Source organism: Argentina silus (assembly GCF_951799395.1).
Source record: "Argentina silus genome assembly, chromosome: 1".
Classification (NCBI taxonomy): domain Eukaryota; kingdom Metazoa; phylum Chordata; class Actinopteri; order Argentiniformes; family Argentinidae; genus Argentina; species Argentina silus.
This window is the reverse complement of record NC_139655.1, coordinates 36835748-36860496: the sequence shown is the minus strand read 5'-3', so window position 1 is coordinate 36860496 and position 24749 is coordinate 36835748. Positions and strand designations below refer to the sequence as shown.

Sequence of the window (24749 nt, the reverse complement as noted above, 5' to 3'; positions counted from 1 at the left end):
ATGTAAAAAGGATGAGGTATGTACATTCCTTGAATACAGTGGCATGCGTAAGTAATGTGACAGTAAATCATTGTTTCTTATTTGGCTCTACACTCCAAAAAGAGAAAAAAAAAGAAAGCACTGGTGAGCAGAAATTGTCAACTGCCTGGTTGGCTAAGGAAGACTTCTACAGTGGATGACCGAAGAATAACTATGATTAAGAAAAGCCCCAAAACAACTGTCACACAGATCAGGAACACTCCACAGGAGGTAAGTGTGATTGTGTCAGAGAGAGAGACTACCATCCGCAGAAGACTTCATCTACAGAGGCGACACAGCAAGGTGCAAATCACTAGTTGGCAACAAAATCAGAATGGCCATGTTACTTAAAAGAGGCAGCAGAGTTCTGGAAAAAGGACTTGGACAGGATATATTCTGAAGTGTACAGAAACATCTCAGCCCAAGTAAATGCCTCCAAACTAATTGGACAGCTCTTCATCATAGTGCAAGACAAGGACCCAAAATATATTGCCATAGCAACTAGAGAGTTTTTCAGGGCCAAAAAGTGGAAAGTTGTTGACTGGCCAAGTCAATCTCCAGATTTCCTATTGAACATGCATTTTATTTGGAGACTTAAGGCAAAACATCCTCCAAACAAACAACTGGAGATGGCTGCAGAGCATCACCAGAGAAGATACCCAGCATCCTGTGGGGTCAATGTGTCGCAGACTTCAGGAAATAGTCCCCCTATGCATAGAAAGTGCTGTAATTTCTAAATTGTGAAACCAATATGTACACAAATACCATCAAATAAAAGCTGAGAATCTACTTCAATCTCATGTTTGAGTGTAGAGCAAATAGAGAAAACATGTTTCATTGTCCCATTACTTACGCAGGACACAAAAGTCATAAGTAGACAAATATAGACATGATGTAGTGCAGTACTACAAACACCACCACCAATTTAACTCAAGTGAAATGCCCCTGTGGATGGTATCTTACAAGTTCAATTGCCAACACAACCTAGACCTTGTGACAGTAAATATATATTCTTCAGGAGGGCATGAGAGGACAACAAATAAATCAGTGTGCAGTACAAAGTTGTAAAGATCAATCCTATGACAACAGAGTTAATTTTCAACCTCATTATATTCATACACAAACAACCCACTTAAAAACCAATGAGGGATAAAAATGAATTAATGTTGAGCAGGGAAACTATTTTCAATAAATCCTGATAAGTGCAATAACAAAGATTCCTTGCAACTGATTAATTTAAACAGTAAAATCCACATACCATTACAACATGATAAATAAAGATCTTTGTGTTGTTTGCTGGGTCATTGTAATACAGCACACCACCACATTCTTATGAAAGCTGGAGTAAAACTACAGTATTTAGCGCCACTGAATCTCAATGTGGTAGCACCCTTGCAAAACAGTCACTCAATCAATCTGTTCGGTTTTTGTGCAGGTCCTGAAAGGGAGATTCTTGCTAATTAAATGTGAGGATACATAAAAGGATACATCTCCAGGCACTGTAAATTATGAAAATAAATTATTGACATTGGCTGATATGTGTTTTTGTGGTTATAGAAAACGTTTAATTTTGAACCCGGGACTTTTGACACATAAGGGTGCCATGTTATTGATTTACACCACCACATCTGGGCCAGACATTTGCTTAATCGGCTTTCATCTTAGAGAAAATTAAATGTGCAAAATGTAGCTCGGTATGGGACCATTTTGGCCAAAAAGACGAGTCTCGTTGCAAGCTTTGAGATGCGGTGATAAAATTCAACAGCCGTATGTACCACATTAAAAACAACCATCAGGGTGCAATGGTGGGAGAAGATAAAGCACAATTAACCGACTATCCCTTCAATGTTACAGGCAGGGGTTGGGCCGGAGCCAGCGCACTGTGGGTCAAAATGAGAGCCAGGCAGAGCTGAGAGCCGTCATCGGAGCTGGTCGGCATTTACCCACAGTTTCACTTAGTAAACTCAAGCCCATTTTAGGCGACATTTCACCTCATAGTCAAGTTGTTGCTAATTGTGCTGCATTCAGACATTTTCCTAATAACTTGCGTGCCCAGCTCATTTTTGCTTGTCTGCATTATTCGCCAAGGAAGGGAAACATTCTGTGAATATAAAAATGCTGTACCTACAAGGCAGCTTGGAGAATATTTGAAGCAGTTTATCAACTAAGCAGCTTGTCTGATGTTATTACAGGGCAGGAAATGTGATGTGCAATCACTCAACCCTTTGTGTCTTACCGCCGTTAATGCAAATTGAAGAAAAACCACAAGAAATGGAAGTTTTGATTGGTTAGTGAGGGGTCAAGCCCTTGACACACTTCTCATTCATATATTAATCTAAAGCCACTGGCATATTCACAGACTGATAACACCACCAAACTTGCTCAATTATTTCTGAAATGTCCCCTGAGCGATAGCTACATGTTGTAGCATTTAGATCAACAATTGTGTTTGGGGTGATAAAATAGAGCCCAATATGTAGTACATGACTGATCATGAAGGACGTACACTGCTTTCAACATTCTGTTGTACATAATTTACACATTACACCTATACTGGTCCACAATTATCTAATTTAATGCATTAAACCTAAGACCTCAGATAGACCATGACCTGCACGTTAAACCAAAAGGGTTGAGAGACGTTGTCTTGTCAATAAACACACTTAAACTACAGTGTGCACAATCCTCTTTTTCTATGACTCCAGAACTCCAGCATCTGCCTGAAGCTGCCTATTGGATGTGGATATGCTCTTATTCTTTTTTTATCTGGACGTCAAACCTACCAAGACTCAGGAAGGATCGTCTATCCCAGGCTCTGCTGTAGTTGAACGCTCCATCAGCTTCGGTGCGAGGTACCTGCATGTATCTCCTCATGGTGCCCCTTCTAAAGGACCCACAAGGAGAGTTCATTGGTCCTCACAAGACACTGGTCCTCACAAGGTATGGCCCCACCAAGAACTTTAGAGTCCAACAAACTCAAAGAGGTGCATTTTCTATCACTTAAAAAAAAAAATCTGCTGGCTATATGAAGTTAGTTCCTTTCAACACATCTTCAGAGTTCATCGAACTTAGTTACTATTCCACCTCATCAGAGCTAATCTTCTCAGGTCAATAGTCCAAGTAGAATCTGGAAGACCCCTACAATTTAAATGACTGTTTCTCTCATCCTAGACATAAGAACTTCAATCTGGTCCAATGTGTCTGACGAGCGAGCTACTTATCACCTCACACACTCCAAAACAAGCAGGTCTCTACCTGCTCTTCCCAACATCGGTTTATAAGAGGAACCTTCTAGCTCTGACAAAGGGGGAGCTTGGCCAATTGGGCTGACTGCTGAGTTGCCTGTCTGTCAACACCTGTGATTATCAGCCAGTCTGACGGAGAGAAGGGGAGATGCCATTGGGCCGTTATCTGTGCCTGTCTGCCCGGGTCAGGTTACTCTGCCTCATTGGATGGCAATCGAGAGGATAAGGTGATACAACCTAGAGAGAGACCTGGAAAGCCCAAAGGGGATGAGTATTGTACATGCACTGTGGAGTTCTAGAATCCCAGCTCACTGTTGCATGTATGTTTTTACAGTTTGATAACGACAATCTGTTCAATAAGCAACACCATGTTTATTCGCATTATCATTATGGTGCCATTGCAATGTAATATTATTTTGTGTCAACATTGTGCAAAAAAAACATCATTCCACCGCTAGACCTTACTTTTAAACAAGAAAATATAAAACATACTTTCATCTAATTTCTGCTATGAGCAAGGTTTCCCTTTGAGTAAAAAATAGGCAGAGATTTCTGTTTTCTAAACTGTGACAGATGGTTATTGAGTTCCAATGCCATCCTTGTGAAATGTACAGTATTTGTACCGTAACTTTGGAGATCATTCAGACACAAGTACTAAGAATAATATGGCCTTTTTGCACACTGCGAGGGCTGTTTTCTGGACAGAAGACATTGCCCTTGATGATTCTACGTTGAGACCACCAACCCACACCTCACATCCGTCACTGATATATGTGTGTCTGTTTTTTTTTGCAACCTGACGTCACATCGTCTTCACTCATTAACATTAACATTGTTGATTTCGGTTTTCTACAGAAGAACTAGGATTTACTCCAGTTGGATCAACATGATTTTGGTACACTAACTACTTGTAAACTACATGTGAGATACATTTAAAATGCCCGCCCAGCCAGTCGGCATGCTCTGTTTTCTGGATAAATATAGGCATAAGATAAAGCAGTTTTGTATTGTATTGTCACAACTTTTACAATAAATAATATCACATAGCAGTTTGTTGTTATCTAGGGATAGTGTGTAGCTGAAATCAGAGCAATTGGAGTTGGCTGGACTGCTACTTTAAAGTATAGATTGTCAGCTATTTCATGGCACCAAAGGTATTTGGACAGATCCATATAATGAAAATCCTTTGCATGCAATAACTGCCTGAAGTCTGTGAACCATTGACCCCACCAGGCGCTGGGTATCTTCTCTGGTGATGCTCTACCAGGCCTCTACTGCAGATATTTTCAATTGTTTGTTTTGGAGGTCATTTTGCCTCAAGTCTCATCTTCAGCAAATTAAATGCATGTTAAATTAGATTTAAATCTGGAGATTGACTAGTTAAGAAAAGTTGAGAACTTTTCACTTTTTGGCCCTGAAAACTTCCTAGTTGCTATGGCAGTATGTTTGAGGTCATTGTCTTGCTGCATGAACAAATGATGTGACGGAATACACCTGACTAACCAGAAACACCTGTCAAGCCAATTGTCCCAATACTTTTGGTGCCATGAAATAGGGGGGCTATGTATAAGAAGCGTTGCTGTTTCTAAATGGTGAAACCAATATTTACACAAATACCTTAAAAAAGCTCACAATCTATACTTTAACCTCATAGTAATTGTTTGATTTCAAATGCAATGGAATATAGAGCCAAAAGAACCAAAAAAAATGCTTCACTGTCCTAATTATGCAGGGCACTGGACATTAAATTTAACTGATTAAAACACCTAGACTGATGCAATGACTTGTTTCTTGTGCTAAATGCCAGTGCAGTCTAGCAGGCTAAAACTACATGATTTATCATTCAGATAAGGGACAGGACAGTCTGACTGCATAACACAACACATTCCTCATCTTCCAGATGACTGCTTTACGGCCACCCTGTTTGTGAACCTTGAAGGCCACACACAAAAATAGATGATAACCCATACATTCGCGTCCCGGTAGAACCAAAAATATATAAATATCGAAATGTATATTGCCAAAGACTTGCTTTTTTCTCTGGTGTAATTTTAGCCAAGTTTAGCTCTAAATTGGAGGGTTAATCTCTGAGGAACATTTTAGGAAAAGAGAAGATCACAGTCTGCTTGAATATGGATCCGAAAGCTCCTTGAAATGTCCGCTTCCATCAGATAGTCTAATCCTGGTCTTACACCCTAGGCTCCATGCCTGCCCTCTTGTGATTGGTTCACTGCATGGTGTGTGTGTGTGTGTGTGTGTGTGTGTGTGTGTGTGTGTTGGTTTCTAGGGCGAAGGCGTATTCTGTATTTTTTATTATTATAATAATATTATTACGGAGCACAACTCATCTCTGTCTTCATCTTGTCTGTCTCCGTCCTGTCCTGAGATCATCATTACATTACTCAATCCTCTAGCCAGCAATACAATACAGCCATCTGACACAGTGCTAATGTATTACATTGAGCAGAAGCAGACCATTTTTCATCAACATTTCCACACATTATAATTTTTCATCTAATCTGTATTTGAGATATGACAGGATATTGGAGTCTGGAGAGATTTCTTTTGAAGCACATCTTTTCCGTGTGGCATTGTTTTATAATAAGTTAACCTGAGGCAATCTTCAAGAACATTGTGATTAATGTGTTATTTTCCAAACGGAGTTGAGATGCTCTGGCATAATACAGTAGTCCATGGTTAAGTTACGTAGGTGGGGGAGCTTGCTGTTCTCTCATTTAAATATTCATGGTAGGCGGACAATGTGGGCATGTAAACCGATTCTGCTGAAATCCCCGGGGTCACATTTCCCAGATGGAAAAAGAGCAGAACAGAAGCGCAAAGAGAAACTGCAGCTCGATGACAGAATTCACATAGGCAGATACTAAACACCAACAGGAATCATAACAATCATAACAGTCATAACACTTGTTGACATTAAAGGCACCATATGTAGGATTGCGCCCTCGATTCACTGCAATGGGAATTGCAATGACAATTCAGAATAGTGCCTCCTGCTCTCTCCCTCCCCTTGCTCAATGTAAACTACTTCTAACTGAAACAATGACTTGACACAGCTAATGTCTTAGTTACACAACCTTGAAACTAGCAAAGGATCTGTGAAATGCATGGTTGAAATGCAGTCGTTATTTAGTTTGGAAATGTTTGTGGAAAGCTGTAAAAAGGATCCTCCTCTCTCTTTTCCCTTGCTCAATGCAAACTACTTCTAACTGAAACAATGAATCTGTCAATAATTTTCACGTTTTTATCCAGCAAATGTCTTACTTACATGACCTTGAAACTAGCAAACTATGTGTGGTTTAAATGCAGTTGTTATTTAGTTTGGAAACGTTTGCAGAAACATGAACATAGAAGAGCAGATACACTCACATTTGCTATACCTGAAGTTTCAAACAAATCCCCTCATTCCCCAAACAAAACTTAGACAAGGCTGTAATGTCAAACAGGACGTTTACTAGGAAAAATCATCAGAATCCATGTTACAAAGTTATTTGCACACAAAGGCTTCCGGCACTAACACATGCTTGCGGCTCCCAGGCAGTAGAGTAGGTAGACATATTAGCCACACACTTACAAGTCACAGGTTACACATCCACAGCAAGTGGTAGATGCCCAGAAATGTCCCGACATTTTGGAAAAGCTAATTTAAACAGAAGGGCTGGGTCTTGGCAGGTGCACAGACTATCACAGACTGCCAATGCATCATAAGTAATGATTCAGCATGGTTATTTAGTGACATTTCCAAGGGGAAAAAGCTACATATTGCACCTTTAATATTGACTTTAGAAGAATAAAAACTGTGGCAAACACAACAGAGAACAACCTTTGTTTTTTTCAGAAGATGGATAATTAAAGGCAGTTCCTTGTAAAATGACCCATGAGGACCAAAATGTGAAATTCATCAGAGCCTATAAAAGTGGGTGTCAAATGAAAGTTAAAAGTCACCGTAAAATGCTCATGGTAGTGAAATTCGAGGAAGACAAGATCCCTAATGGGCAAACGTTTGTGTGCGGTAAATGTGAACAGATCTCACAGCTCCAAGCCAACATTTTACACCTCCATGAAGAAATAACCGAGAGAGACAGCTAACAACCCTGTACTCTACCTCCATGGCTGATCCAGAGCAAAGCGCTGTGGGTGCTTTCCATGCACTAGGAAAGTCTACTTGCTCGACATCCAAATGGTCACATGGTCGAAGTTCCCAGTGCCAGTTCGGGAGGATCCAGTCAGGCTGTCAGTCAGGTTGTCAAACAGGACGTTCCTGCCCCAGAGGGACCTCACAGCTCCCTCCCCTGGTGAATGATGTTCCAGCTCCAGCAGCAGCTTCAATAATCGCTGATGGTCCATCATGCTCCAATGGGTCTCAGCCAACCTTGGGCTTGGGCCCCGCAGAGAGGCCTGGTCTCGGGAGGATATCTCCTTCCCGATCCCCGGAGGTGGTCGTAATTGGAAGTTCCATGGTTAGAGATGGGGCAGTCACTGGAGCCAGAACCACCTGCTTCCCTGGAGCTTGTGTTTGGGACATTGATCATCAGATCCCTATAGTTCTGAAACAGCTGTCTGATGCACACACAGTTGTCATTCATGTCGGCACAAACAACACCAAACTGCGCGAATCGCAGGTGCTGAATGTTTGTGACATTGAGGAAGCCTAAACCTGAACTTCATGATAACTCAAGCCCACTAACTTTGGAGAATCTTGAATTTGTAAAGCTTGATCTGCAGTATAGCCCTCTGCTTTAGTATGTAAGTACCACTTATAAGAAGGTTATTTTAAGCCATTTTTTAACTATTTATAAATAATGAACTTCATTGAAGTCATGCTGAGAGTAAAATATCATGTATCAAGGTCTGCATGGCTTATAATACTTTATAAACGTTTGTTAAGGATGAGTTGTTGCCACTTTAGATTAGGTACTGCTTTACACATGATTAATAACATTATTATTATACAAATAATTTGTAACACATGAGAAACACTTGAGTAAAGGTGTGATAACAATGTTACGAATTAGGAATTATTTATAAATGTTAGTCATCTGTAAATCATATATTAATGTTTGTAAATACAGTAACTTAGCATTTAATACTGTTTAATTAATAAACATTAATTGTTGGATTAATAAATTGTTAATAGTTAGTTCATTATCTATATATGGTTTTAAATGAGTACCATTTGACGTATGCTAAACACAAAACCTTTTCTCAGCCTGTTTTATCACTTTAGCACAGACAGTTAGCTAGAGCAGAACAGCACGCAAAACAACTCTAAAGGCCGACCCGGGAATATCCATCAACGTGGCAGGGAATGATTGCAGCGTGGCCCCATCCATCTCGGACAGAATTACAGGCACCTCAAGGGAGAGATCAGGGAGCAGAAAGAGGGATGGAGGGAGGTGTGGAAGACAGTCTGGTGACAAATGAACGCATTATAGCCTCTCTCAATCCCTCACGTTCCATCTCCAAATATGAATTCCTAAAGAGCCCAAAAAAGGCATCGATCACATAGGCACATGCACTCTCAGTTTAATCAACAGGATCCCTGAATCCCTTGGGAGTCTTGGTAAAAAAGGAGAGACTAACAAACTACTGTACTGTGCAAAGCAGGGGAAGTGCTGTGCAACAAAACAAGACACACTTATCTGTCAAACCCCATTACCAGCAAAGGGATGGTACCTTTTAACACTAGAAGTCCAGGGCCGTCATTACTAACTAAAGTACCCAGAATGAGGTCCGGAGACGTCCATTTGTTGAAACAGTGCAATCATTGATTGACTAGTTAGGACTTCATTAGAATAACACATTTTGTATTTTAAAAGAGCTACATATTGAATAAAACATATTAACCAACGTATTTCAACTCACGGTCAAATGTGGAGCACATTACAGGTTGAGGGTTGCTTCATTCTTCACTACCCACACCCCTGTGCTGCGAATTCTTGACCGAGGTCAGAAAGCTCCCGGTTCTGTTTTTGCAGTCAACTTGTTTGCCAGGGAAATTGATGTGAAGAAGTTGTCCATTTCTGCCTTTGCAGCCGTAGTATAACTGTATGGTTTCATGGACAATGCTGAGCGCAGTAACTGTTTTTTAATAAACCCGCCAGACAGACACACACACGGGAGAGCAAATTGTTTGCCTCATCCATCATTACACATTGACTGCCCACTTTCAGTACTGTTAACAACATCACTGGCATTAATGCACAGATACACATACCGTAGCCTACATACACACACAGGAAAAGATATCATAGGATGCTCATTAAAAACAAGGTCTAAATAGACAGAGTAAAACAATAAATCTGTGTTTCTACATACGATGTGATGAAGGGTACTGTAAGGTACGGTATGTCTCACTTTTTTCAGAGGATGGGTACGCGCTGGCTTCTATTCACATGTAATTGCACATCAATCATGCTAATACAGTGTCCTGCATAAATAATGGAACAGTGAAGCATTTCTTTTCTTTTGGCTCTATACTCCAAAAGTTTGGATTTGAAACAATTACTATGAAGTAGTAGAGATTGTCAGCTTTTATTTAAGGGTATAGTCCCCCTATGTCAGGGCTCCAAAAGTAATGAGACAGATTCATATAATGTCCAAATTAAGTACTCACGTTTAGTATTTGGTGGACAATGCGTTGCATGCAATAACTGCCTGAAGTCTGTGACCCATTGACCCCACTAGACACCAGGCTCTGCCAGGCCTGTACTGCAGCCATCTTCAGTTGTTGTTTTGATGTCTTTTTGCCTAAAATCTTATCATAGGAAATTAAATGTATGTTCATTTCGATTTAAATCTGAAGATTGACTTGACCAGTCAAGAACTTTCCACTTTTTGGCTAAGTATAAGTTTTTTTTTTAATAAAATACCACAATTGGACCACAACATCTATTTTTAGCTTAAAATGTTTGATTTTGACTGCAACGGGTCTTTACATGACATGGAATCCATAAAAGATCAGAATGACAACTTCAATGCATCAGTAAATCCCAACTAATGCCCAACACTTTTGCTTGAAACCTTTTTGGTTTTCCCTGAAAAATAAATAATAGACAGCATTTTGGATTTTAAAGAATTGTTTCATGTTTGCTCTCTGAAATAATCTGATAGAGAGTACTGTGCATGACCCCTCAGACAAACAGCACATCTCAACTTGGGGTCAAGCATTCACAACAACAAACATGGTTGTCAGCTAAAGAAAAATAAATGACAACAGCATTATGGAGGTGAAATGGATGCAGAATAAAATGTAATGCATCTGAGCAGTATCATTAAGGTTCCTTAATGGTTTCTAGGTTTTTTCACACACATGCACAAAAACAAATCAGTTGGTTTTAAAGTCAATTTATGGTCAGGCAGATCCTTGTGTTTCTCTCCTTTCCACTAACTTTAGAAGTGTCAGCTGGCCTCACTTGACTATCAGCCTTTCCATGGGAGGCAACCCTGATTTCAAGAGAAACAGATGTCCTTATTCACTGATTCAACAACAGTACTGTCACAGACATAGACCACGACTCTGGGCTGCCGCTAGGGCCAGTACCTGGGGTTAGCCTACTTCTACAGGCTTACATTTCTAATCAACATTAATTCGCAAATCCATTCTATAGTCAGAGGTCTATACAGAAGGCATACTTACTGTAGTGCTGACACATTAAGGCTGACTTTGTTTAGTCAGCTAGTCATTTAAAAAAAAGTCTGATGGCACATCGCGCCCATCAAAAAGTGCTAATGGAACACGGTGCATCCGCTGAATTTCACCAGCGGCACAGAGATTCTACCGACAAATAAAGACGAGTGCTTCAAATGGAGGTGGAGATTTCAACCAGGTTTTTTTCAATAGATTATTGAATGCACACCGCTCACCGGTGAAATGCTGGCACTGTATTGTTGTTTTGAACTTCTTCAGCTAATTCCATGTTTTCATTACTTGCAATGTGTGCACATCAGTTTGTAAACAATAGCATGGGCGAAGACGTAGGGTCATCGTGCAAAAAGTTGAAGGGTGTGGACTTGCTTACACGTTCCGTATAGTATCAGTATAGTGTTCTTAATAAAGTGCTCGGTGAGTGTATACTGTATGAACAAGCTTATCATATTGGGGTCCTTATCTGGTTGGATCTGTGCGCAGGACATCCAGTCAGTGAGGGTGTGGGCATGGCTATGTTTAAGGGAGGTTAGAAGGTTTATTGTTATGGGTAGAGCCTGCATCCAGTCTAGTGGCCATCTTTGCAACAAACTCAGCTGACATGTGGTTTGCGGGATTGGTTTAGCGTAAAACTGAGTGTTAGAGATGGATCGAATCCAAGTTAAACCACTGCTAAAACATCCTCCACCTCTCTGTCCTGTCCATCCTTTTATGTTGTCTATCTAATAGTAAAAACACAATATTAAAAAAAAACCTAACCAAACAACCACTGTGTGTGACTGTGGCTTAGCCAATCATGATTAAGAACTGCTGAAAGGTTCACAACTGAATTCCTTCACCATGCTAACTTTTCATAATCATTCAAAGAGCCTCCACAATCAAAGATATGGCAGGTCCTTCATTACCCAACGCTGTGAATTATGCAAACCGATCACTCAGTATGTCCACAGTCATAAACTGCCCTTCATAACAAAGTGCTGCGTTGGCTCCCCTACAGTGCAGGCCTTATTGATTCCTGACCAGCAGCCATCTCCCCCTAAACTATGATTTCAAATATTCATGATTAAAAAGCAGTGATTAAAAGACTGCTCATTTATGCTACCTCATAAAAAGAAAAAAAGAAAAGGATTGTGGAACCTCTGCATTGTGCTCATCATATGTCAAATAAGCCAGGGGTCACTTGGTTGACTTCGAGAGCCATTGGGGAGTGGGAAACGAGAATATTCTTTATCAAGGTGAGAAATTAAGTTTGTGTCTGGCTGCTGATGTGGTGTGTGTGTGTGTGTGTGTGTGTGTGTGTGTGTGTGCGCGCTTGCGTGTGGCACAGAAAGGAGGTGGAGGGATTAATGGAGTATGAAAGACAGCAGATGACCTCCTGCTTTAGTGCAGTTTTAATGCAGCAACACAGCAGCCAATCACACAGATGCAATCAAAAGGAAAGGCACACCTGGTGTCAAACAAAATCACAGAGGTGGGGGTGGGGGGGCAATTGATAGGGGACAACTAGGGGTTAGGTATGGGGAGATAAGGTGGGCTTACAAATTCAACCGTAGATCAACACAGGTCGTTTTTTCACAGACACTGCACTACCTTCTATACAAAGACCCACACAAACCAGAGCTCACCCCACTCACTTCCACTTCATCATACTCCCTCTCTCTCTCACAGGCGCATGCACGCACATACACGCACGCACACAGCGTCACACAGACACGCACCCCCGCAGGCACAGGCACAAATTCAAAAAGTCACCCTACCAGAGTCGTTGTTCTCTGAATCCATCTGGTTGGCTGGTGCGAGAGGCTTGAGGCTGGGAATGTTTTACAGAGGGCCCTGGCAGGTGTACCTACGCCTCCGGCTCTTTCTCTCCCTCTCACTCCCTGAGTCTCGTCTATGACCTTGCAGTGCTTCTGTTCTCCTCACACACAGCAGAACTGAACAGTGCAGGTAGCAACACTGCAGCAATAAACCCGGGCAAGTTAAGCCTAGCCTGGATGGCTATGATACTCCTGATTCCCTCATGGACAACAGTGGAAATGTGCAATGTTTAACACACGCGCACATGTGTGCGCGCGCACACACACACACACACACACACACACACACACACACACACACACACACACACACAAGCTGTTGGGCTGACTCATTACAGTGAATGCATTTTAATAATGAGCAAATTCTGTGGCAGGTTTTGTAACCTGAGTGCACCTGAATGCTGTGATTTGTAGGTGTTTTAATCATACTGATTGAAGTGTAATTACTCAGATATACAGACTGAGTGGGACCAGGATTGGGGTCGTGGAAAATGTGGTTTCCAGGTTTATTTCCATCAGCTATGCCCCATTTGTGATGCAGGAGGTGGTGTGTGTGGGATACTGTCCTTAGCCTATTTCAGCAGCCTGACTAATTGGAGAGTCCTTGGGATCATTCGATACTCTTTTTCAACATCTCTCCTCTAGAGGCACGACAATGATACACTGAAGGATATACTGTGGAAGATTTACTTAAAGAATTGTGCAGTTTCAAAGCTCTGTAACAGAATGACCCTAACATGTGTGGGAAGGATGTGCCTAAAAATCTGTCTTAGGGAAACCCCACCATGTGTCAGTGCACTCTTAATACAAATGTGAATGTCCTTTTTGTAGAAGTGTGCAACATGTATGTCATTATTCTCAATGGGAGTTACTTGCTCGACATATTTGTGTGATTTCCTGGCTTTGCTTTCCCCACTGTACTCAACAACAATGAAGTCTCCATTTATTGGAGCATGAGATGAGGGTGTTGATGCGGTGCTTGGTGAGGATGCTGATTGTGTGATTGACTGATTGCAGTGTTTTCAGGGCATAACATTTACTTTTTGGTCGACCAGCCAAGGTTTCTAGTGGATGAGAAAATTCAACAGCCGCTCAAGATTTTTTTACCAGCCACATTTTTTTAAACCAACATTAAGGCACAAATCTCAAAAAACACTGAATAATAATTGAAAATTACTCCCTGCACAGAACGAACGTCCTGTAGTAGGCTTTAGGTTTTGTGTCTATCCCTGTCAAAATACTGCTAAATATTTTCTCTTGCATGTTTTTTATGGTTGCTATCTCGTGCTGTCGCATATACTTGAATTTTACAGTAATGCTTTATTTTAGGTTGTAACCAAAGACGTTGTTGTAACTAAGTAAGCTCATGGACTCAGAGGTTTGTTTGAAAGTCAGGAGAAGCGTGAATGAGATTACATTTACGTTACAGTCAGCTGGAGGAAGCAGGAGCAGCAAGAGTGTTGTCACAAATGATCAATCAATGGTGACCATAATTGCAGATCGCACTAGTTTCGTTTTTAAATTGAAGCATAATATTCACATAGCTTTGTTGGCTACCTGCCAAAGTGGCTGGTAAGATTTACAGAAACCAATACCACAGCTATACTGTAACCTCATAGTAATTGTTTTATTTCAAATCCAAATCTTTGGAGTATGGAGCCAAAATAAGAATTACATAGGATCATATTTTCATTTGGTACGTTTTCTGTGTAAAATCTGACTCCCTCCCTCCTAATATACATTTGTGAAAGTAGCTGCACAACAAAGTGCAAGTAAATGGGAAAGATATTTTAAATGTGTCACAAATGTTTTTATTCATTAATTCATTTATTTATTCAGCAATTATTCACAAGGGCAGAGGTCAAACTGCACCTTTTTTTTTTTGATTGTCCTAACAAGCTCCGCTCTTGCGGCGAAAATACCATAAGCCCCTGTACATTACATAAGTTTAGCACACGTTTTGGACAATGTGTTGATATTAGTAAAAAAAAAAAATACTATTTTTTCCCAGCATTGAGAATAGTCCTTATTTTTCCACAGACGGAAAAGGATGCCAAATGGACATCTCTGGTATTATGGAAGCCAACAGTATGGTGACTAATCAAGCAGCAACCACACCCTTAGAGAGCCAATGAGTCACAGCTGTGTCCACATGATCAGCAAGTTTCTCTGTCTGGTTCAGTCTAGTAATGCTAAGTAGACGAGGAGGAGTGAACCCCCATGGCAACAGAACACACACCAAACTGGTACTGCAACTGTAGATACACAGTTTTTAATCAGTGTTGGATGTCAGCTGGCTTTAGGACCATGCAGAGGCTGCTGAAAAATGCACTATTATGTGTACCCCAATAACTACAATTTACTATAAATTTCTCAGACAGATAGATTTACACGCAAGAGGAGTGAGACAGAGAAAGTTGGATGTGCATTATGACAGAGCATGGAGGGGTTGATGTAGCTTGCTTACAAGTCAAAAAGAGGTCGGCAAGGAGTAAGAAAACTGTTGCTAAAGATGTTAAAAACTATGTAGAAATTAGAACTAAACATACAAAATGCACTTACAGGATGTCAAGTCTTTCATCAAACCCACGTCTAACCACGAAAATACAAATTTAGCTAATGTAATTCCAACAAAATTAGTCATTTACCCAATAAGCATAACCAGTTTTAAAGTATTAGTGGGCGGTTTTTGCCATGGAATATTAACTAAATAATAACTGTAAGCACTTATTTGGGTCAATTGTCAACATGGAAGATATATCTCAAAACAAATGTAAGTGTCAAAATTATGAACCATCCGTTTAGCATCATGTGTTAAATACAAAAGCTGTGCATCGTAATACTCACAAACATCTGATGCTGAAGTTCATATTCAAGTTCCACTAGAAAATCAAGCGATATAAGCTACACTATCTGATTTTCCATGTTAGCTGGCTAATCTCGTGATCCAGCTTTCTGATGATGGACTGAAGACACATAAACAGTGCTATACTGTCACCACATCATCCCTGTACCCCTGGACATCAACTACCATCCCTCATCAGTGCAATCTGTCAAGTATAAGGGAAATGCAGTATTTGCAGCAGCTTGTTATATTATGCTTTTGCTGCAGCTTAACACTTCAACACTTTTGAAATACTAATTTGAAGTACTCAGCCTCATACAAAAACATATTGAAAACTAGGCCTACTAAAAGTGCCAAATCCCTATAAACAGACAATTTCACCAAGGGGAGAGAATGAAAACCAACACAGATAAAAGGCTATTCCGAAAAGATGCAAGGAGGAGATGGAACAGCACGTTTTCTTTGAAGTTATATTTAGGCCAAATCCTCCTTTGCGGAACACACAGCGTCTTCCACGATGCATACAAATTACAGCTTGCACCATCCTGAAAGCACATGTGCCACCACAAACATGCAATTACTCAATAGAAGATCAAAACAATGCTGCAGCCCAATACCAACGTTGCCTGTTTAATGTGTTTGATTGAGTTTGACACAATTACCATCTCAAAGTAAGGCAGGGTCAAATGAGATAAGAGAGGACGCAGCGTCAGATGCTTTCTATGGCAGGATCACATCGGTCTGCCTCTCTCATCCCTCCACAGCTCCTTTGAATTTGCATTCTGTATTCTGTTTACGGTAGGTGTACACACAAACACAAAAGTTACTACTGACACAAAAGGTAACCCTGTTTGCACTGGTTTCATAAACACTTGTCCCTGTGTGTAGAATGACCAAGAACAATGTGTCTCTAGAGATTGTGTTGCCAGTGAACGCAGCATTATTGCAGCATTATTACAAGCAGCAACAGCATCTGCCTCTATTTTACTGCATAGGGATACGCACCACTCTTCAGGAGAGCACCAGCACATCTGGCTTATTTCCCAACATGTTTGGGGCACTGTTTGCTCTGCCTAAGACATCCATTTGGATGAATGTTCAAAAATGTACCTCAAAGGCATTGGAACTGGACCTCAATTAATTTGTGAATTTTGCTTTGCTTGCAGAACACATTTGCTATCTTGGCACACAATTCAAATAAACTTTATGACGGATAAAAACAGATGTTAGAAAACAATCAAATGTCAAGTCTATGAATCTTTAGTGTAAACATAGCATTTGCCTGGAAATCAATTACTGTTTGGAAGCTGAGGAACATGTAGAGCCCTTAACTGAACGATACATGGGGGAAGCAATAAAAAAGCACAAACAACAGAGACAGCACTGCACAAATTGCCAAACATCTGCTGAGGCTTTAGAAAGAATCGCCTCCTGCTCCAGTCAAGCCTTGGCGGACGGTGTTGTCCTACATAATTACTTAATTGATGGTGGTTAACACTTCAAGCATTAATGAGAGCCTCCAGACCACACCATAGGGAACCAGGCCTAAACAGAGCATGACAAGTGGGTAACCCTTTATCTTACACCCTGGTATTAAGCAGGTATTTACTTAAACATATTGGGTAAAACTGTTATTACTTAATTGCATATTAATCTTTCTGTCAGATTCACTGAAACACGCATCACTATGTGACATTTAATACCAGGTAGTTATTACTAACTGTGTTGAATATATCTAGGTAAATATCAGAATACCACTTGTTACAACATAGTTTCATAGTACTGGGTAAGTACAGACTACTGTAACCTACTATCTTCCTCTATTGCATTGACCTAGCAATGGTAATTTGGGCATCCCTGTGACAAGGAACTGCCTGTGGCAAATAAGAATGAGGTTACAATAGGTCTGCACAAGTTTACAGAAAGGCAGGCAGACAGACAGACTGACATGCCTGTGCTAGTTAATGAGAGGTACTGCCTACTTGCTACACTGAGAAATGTCATGTGCGACCATAAATCATCATCAGACATACATCATAAATGGGCCAGGTTTTAATCCATTCTAAATGTCTATAGCGATTAAAGGGGCAATCTGGCATTCAAAGAGAAACAAAGCGGCCAGGGATGGGGCTGAAGCAATGTTACGATTCTCAAATTCATCGACGGAGCTATGGATACAAGGATTAACCAGATCCTTGAGATAAAAATGATAAAGCGATACATTGCTTGTTTACAACAGGTAAAGAAATATCTAAAACAATTTTGGATTCTGTGGTGAGACAGTTTAACTAATCTCATAAGGCAAGTTATATCCATATATATCACTAATTTAAAAGTTGGGGGGAAAAAAAGATGTACCTTTCAAATTATTCAATACTAGTATGATATCAATTACCTTTGTGCAATTATAATCAATTCTGGTTGTCACAATTGTTCAAAAGATGGTTTGCTTTTGGTTACTTTGACGAAATCAAAGATGCACACACACAAAGCAGGCTATTCGCGTTTCCAAATATGTAGCCTATTATTTGTGCATGCATGTTGTGCTTGTGCAGGTGAATGTCTACAGACATGCATACATTGTTTTTCTCTTACGAATGATAAACGTCTACAGTTAGTTAGAAAATTCACGAATTTAATCATCGTTGTTCGTGTGATGTGTGGCATTAAAGTAACGCCATCATAGCTTAACCTCTGTTTTCACTGAGGACAATTCAAAGAGCAACCACAGTTTAATCTCTACTGCCAAGAACCGCAAGAACTTTGTGTGTGCGCCTGTCAATAAGCCTACCAGTTTTGTTATGGTGTTCGGTTTGCCCATAGTCCAAAACCTGCACCTGCTGCCAGGTCATTCTAATACCATCATTTTGAAACAAAGATTATTTCAAGTAAATGCAATACCAATTGTAGAATGCTACCTGTCATAATCGAAGTGGTAACAGCGTGTGCAGTTTTTGTATTGTGACAATGTCGCATTCACACGACGTACATCAACAGAGCGATTTCGTCGTGCAGCCACTATGCATGTCTTTTCAATTGGTTATAAAATTGCTGGTGGTGCCATATGTTTCTCTCGAAGATATGCTGTTTGAGACCTTTTAATCGTACTGACTGGTTGTGAATTCAACTGTTGACCAAGCCCCTCTTCGATCTATCTTTGTTGTATCTTTGGTATCACAACCTTTGAATTTACATTCTTCAGAAACAATCACATCGCTTACCCGCTGGCATTCTTCGGCTAATGTACCGCAGTTCCTCTGACGTGAGCTGCGATTGATTATTTACTGTAGTTTGCTGGCTTTTAGCGTCCGTATTCTCCGAAATCGCCGCTCCTTCACTTCATCATATGACATTGAAAAAGGTCGACCAAGGACACTGTAACATTAAATGATGAATACAAATAAGAGTTAAACCGATCGCTTAAACAACATAATTCAGGTTGGGTCAATGCAATGTGTAGGCTACTCGAAATACTCCAAACCGTGTTAACCATATGATCTCAAATCTGGCACATTCGTAAGAACCTAACACTGTCAAATAACTGATTCGCTACGTTGGCGTGTGACCAACATGTATACATTCTAGCGTATGTTGTACAACACAGATACAATATAACATACGAAGGCTTTAATGTTAAATACCTGTAAACTGGATTAACCCCTAAAGATTACGGCTTCCTGTTAGGGCTGCTTTACTGTACATTGAGGGACAACACGGAAGTACAAAGTTGCTCTCGCTACTTGTCCCTGTTTACATGTGAACAAGAGGTTATTTTATCGGTATTCAAAGAGTTAGTCATGTCACTTTTGCTCGTGTCCATGTTGTCAATCAAACGAGGAAGTAGCCTAAATGTTTGTGCCAAAATTAGTTCCCCCCAACAATTAAACTATAAACTTGAATATCTAACTTTTTAGATTACATTATGACAAATTGCTACGTATACGCAGAAGGCATTAGGATGCAGTGCAATAATGACGGTACATTACACAACGTAAGCTGGTCATTAGCAAGAAGCATGCTGGTCTTGCTGCTTACCATCTTAAACTGGTGGTCTTGGTGGTTTGACTAGAACCTATTGTACCCCCCCATCTATGATCCCCCCATACAACCTGGTCTTTTACCAAGCTGTTTAAACCACTATTTCAACCAAACACACACACACACACACACACACACACACACACACACACACACACACACACACACACACACACACACACACACACACACACACACACATAACATCCCATAATATAGAATCATTGAAACTATGTTTACAAATTCCTACCAGACTAGAAACTTAAACACACTAGCTTGATAAGACATGCAATGTGTATGATTCTCAGCTAACATAATTTAATTTAGTGGGTATCCTTATAAATAGCCTTATTTAATAACTTGATCAAATGAACATCTTACTAAATCAATTCAATTCTAACATTAAATGTTTCAAAACATATTTTATTTGAATATTCCATACATTAAGGGTAAAGACAATTAATAAAATGATATGACAGTATAGTATTTTAGTAAATCTAAATGATTGTTGATGATTGTTATTGTTTATAATACCCATTATTTTGTCTGCTATGTATGTCCATTTTCCATTGTCCACCGTCACTTGGACTTTACTCTCAGTTGCATCTCTCCTCCACAGCCAATCTTTAAAACATCCTGTGAAAATAATAAACAAAAAATAAAACAAATTAACCATTAGCCTCCAGTTACTTTGAAGTTAGGCTACATTATGGAGGATTTTCTTCAGCCAAATTGGGTCCCCTTTACAGTAAAAAATAATGTACAGAAATATCTCATTGTCCAAAAGGGGCAAATCTCCCACTGCCCTTGAGCATAAGCTTATTTTGCAAAAATTTGTAAGCTTGAAACTAAGGATTGTGTGGTTTAATGAGGCAATACATTGATTGATATTACATTAGTAACTAAGGAGTATTACAATCATACACTCAACACTCAAGCGAGGTAAACAATTAGCAACTAGAAAAATAAGTTCCTGAACAAACATTGTGGGCTTGCTTATTTAGGGAGTGGGAAAAGTTTAAAGATGTTTAACTGTGGACAACAGATAGATAGATGAGCTGGGTAGTTTAAAGAAAGTGAGATAGTAGGATGGACCAATGAATAAAATATGGTCAGAGGGTAGCATATAGACAGATATATGAGAGAAGGATGGAAGATTGATTGATTGATTGATTGATTGATTGATTGATTGATTGAAGAAAGGATGAGCTGGGTAGTTGAAAGAAAGTGAGAGTAGGAAAGTCAGGATAGCCAGAGAGATGAGAGAAGGTTAGGTGATCATTTAGGTTAGAGAGAGAGAGTGTAAAGTGGTTTTACTGGGGTAGGACTGGTTGCCAAGAGAGTGCATTGTTGTGTAATCATTCTAAGAATGAGTTCTGCAGGTCTCATGCTGTTTTTATTTAAGGGTCCTTAATATTCCATGGCAGTTGCAGTAACAAAGGAGTTCACAGATTGTTGGCCTGAATCAACATTGCACCACATTAACCAGATGAGAGTTTTGGAGTTACAAAAAGCTTAATAGTTTAAAACGTTTAATAGATATCAGAGAGCTTTTATCAGGGTTGATAATTTGGAGTTGTTGGCACATTTTACACTTGAATTGTTTTAAGAGCCTGAAAGGTGAAAGGGCAGTGGTGGTCCAAAAATTGCATCTTTCAGTTTCCATAGACCTCCATGTTAAAATGTGCATAGTTTGAATAGTTGAAAAAGTATCATGAGTTTCAAAAAGTCGAATACAAACAACACAAGTTAGAAGTCTCTGCACGTTTTAAGGTTGGATTGGTGTGAATTGTTTAAAAGCTGTAGGAAGAGTAGTGGTGTAAAAAAATCTGAAGAAAGAGAATAAGAAGAAGTATGAGCAAGAACAAAGCAAGCTGAAGCAAGCCCACTAATTATACCTCCATCTTTAAACTGGAGGATGGCCAAAGAAAATTCAGAAAATTATCTTTTTTCTTTTATTAGTGGGTTTACTTCTGCAAAACATACCATTTCAACTTTATAATGTACAGAGAAGTATACCTTTTACAAAGAGGTCTATGGTGACTAAAATATGAAATGTTTGGAACACTGCTGTTCATACACCTTTTAAGCGACAGACTCCAAACATCTTTTACACAACTATTCTGACTTGAAAGTGCACATTTTAACATGGAGGTCTATGGAAACCCAAAGCCGCAATTTTTTTAACCACCACTGCTCTGACACCTTTCAAGCTCTTACACCAATCCAAATGTAAAATGTGCTGAAAACTGTGCCAAAAAATAAAAATAAAAATATGTGCCAAAAAATTATCAACCTTGTAAAAAGCTTTCTGATACCTATTATCGTTTACTATTAAGCTTTTTGTAACTGCAAAAAGTTTTACAAAAAGTGTCCCACTGGTTTTACAAGGAGTTAAAAATTAAACTTAACTAAGATTGGAATTTAGCAACCTACAGGGAGTTCATTGCGGCCATTAAATCACTTAGCAACCAGTTTTAGATGAACAAGGAATTTGTTTTATAAACTGAATTAGGCCAATGCTTCAGCAAGTCCAACTACTTTTTTTCGACATACTTATTATTCCTCTTCTTCCAAATTTTCCACCACAACTTCTTTTACAACTTTTAAGCTATTCACACCAATCTAACTTTTTAAAGTGCAGAGAGGTCTAACTCGGGTTACTATGACTTTTGGTTTTAATACCTATTCAACTTTTTAAACTATTCGTTTTTTTGTAACTCAAAAACTCACCAAGCCAGCCTCATCCATGGGTAGAGGCATGGACAGGAGAGGGTCCTTTGTGAATGTGGAATCACCTAATGTCTTCACAAGGAATGCCACTCATCGTCCAGTGTAGTCCTCCGACGTGCACACACAACTCCAGTTTGCTAAGGGCAGCGTTAGAATGCACCAAACCCAGGCACACAGGGCAGGCAGAGTGGGTATCCTTGTCAGAAATGTTAAATCGAAATGTTCTGCATTCATTAAGACAAGGATGTGAACCAGACTTAGGTCGCTAAGTAACTAGAACAGCTCAAAAACTCAGGAAAACAGACCTTGCAGAGAACCAACGGCCAACATAGGGAGCATGCTCACTACCTATAAGGACAGTTAAGGTAATAGGCAAAAGTCTGCAGTAACAGAGTTTTGTAAAACCGATTTACACTTTGTCGTGTGAGAGGTCAGCTCAGCGAGGTGAAGAGCAAATGGACTGAAGAACCGGTGAAAGGTGCCCAGGTAATATATCTGAGGAAGGCAGGGCTTCCTCTGCACTGGCACACAATTGGCCCTACCAGGCATATCGAAAATGTCTTCAGCCAGTCTTGCGATAAGAGCCATACCCCCATAGCTATATTGTATCTAGTGAACCAACTGGAAGAAAACTTGTTATCACTTCAAATTGTTCCACAGGTTTCTTCAGGTAACTCCATGTTTTCATTTAGTTTAATGCTGGAAAATCGGGATGCAAACTAAAGGGGAACTGGCAGAAGGGTAGGGTCATCATGAGTGGAGCTGCAGTGAAAACGTTTTAAGAGGTGTAGTCTTGGTGACAACTTCCGACAACACTTTTTACATTGTGCGCCCAATCGAGAGATGAGATTCTGGGATCTGAGATTACTAAACTGTGAGCCAGCCAAAGGTTGCCAATGCATCAAAAACAGCAACAACAGTGTACCCTGATAATATCCCTAATAATTAATCAGTTATGTCAAAAAAGGGCTTAAGTTAAGTAAAAAATCAGCATGGTAAACAGCGTGTGAAAGTGTCCCACGGGAGACTGCTTTTTAAGCTCTTAAGGACCTTTGCTGCACAGTCCAATAGACTTATCTGTGATTAAGAGATTTTATTCCACAGATGGCATTTCTAGCATCTGTTAAAACCCCCGGACTGACATGTTAAACACCAACCCTACACAAACAAATGATCCTATTTTTGCAATAATCTACCACGGTACATCTGCATTTTAGAACTAAACACATACGCTTTACTGTAATGTAATTGTGTTGTGGCTCAAATATGGCTGGTGTACATCCTATTACTTACTTCACATAAACATATTTAACTCTCATTATGTAAACGTATGGTTGAAAGCGAAAAAAAATGCCTAATCATAATCCCTTATAGGGTTGTTGTAATCAGTAAAGACAAACTCCATACAACATTGCTTCCTTGCAAAAATCATTGCGTTTATTCACTGATGTTTCGGTCATGAGACCTTCTTCAGAATGTGGTGTAACTGCAGTTACAATATCAGATGTGCAAATTCTTTAATTATTCATAAACATAAAACATGTCACACCAGTGGCGGTAAGGTCAGCATGGCTACATTTCCCCTGGCCTCCTTGCACATTTTGTACGAGATGACCGCACATTTGGGTACTAGTTCAAGTACTAGTTCAGAAATCGATTTCGCCCAGGTTGTTAATCATGCAACAAAAACATGAAGATTACAAAATGATTATTAATAAAATGTATGTATATATTTTTTTCACAAGGGGTCACCAATCATGTCTTACGGCCAGGAAGTTTGCCAGGCCAGCTCATGTGGCCGGTAAAACCTATAGCAAGGGGCAAGGCAATGATGGGCATAAGTCTCCTTCTCTTCTATTCATGTTTTAATGCAACATAATAGTTTACACAAATATAATACATTTGGAATTTGATTGACTGTTCTGTTTTGTTCACCAAAACAGTTATATTAAATGTACTTTGAGTAATGGAGGCAATGGTGTGTATTGAACCTCACTGGAACATTTACAAGTGGTAAATCCCCAAGCAGGTAAAACTAATGAAACATCAGACAAGTGCAATTTACTCATTTGCTGTACAGCCAGAGGCCAAGGCCATTAGCAGGAATAACTGGCTTTTATTAAAACCAAAAGAACATGCTTTTTACATAACTTCATTTGTCAGCACACAATGACGCAAGCTTAAGTCTAGATCATTTGGTCCATGAGAGAAGCAAACATTTTCATTACTCAAAGTTGACCCACTAGTAATAACTGACAAAATACCAGTCACAAATCTTCAAAGAAATTACTTTCGTATGTCCGACCACAGAGCTGACATTCCTCCCACCACTCACCAAGTGCAAACGCTGGTTCTGTTTTCACAACCTGAAAGCCATTGACCCCTCC

At 39.7% G+C, this 24749-nt stretch overlaps 1 protein-coding gene across 1 annotated transcript in view; it reads right to left on the bottom strand.

The window, feature by feature from the left end:
* Positions 1-19284, bottom strand: part of efr3a (EFR3 homolog A) — a 94851-nt gene extending 75567 nt beyond the window's left edge. Inside the window, exons 1-2 of the mRNA XM_083683191.1 lie at positions 19233-19284; positions 18813-18966 (exon numbers count right to left, since the gene is read on the bottom strand). Of these exons, the coding sequence (XP_083539317.1) occupies positions 18813-18822 (10 nt within the window). The 5' untranslated portion in view covers positions 18823-18966; positions 19233-19284. The remainder of the gene's footprint in view (positions 1-18812; positions 18967-19232) is intronic.
* Positions 19285-24749: the final 5465 nt, after the last annotated feature.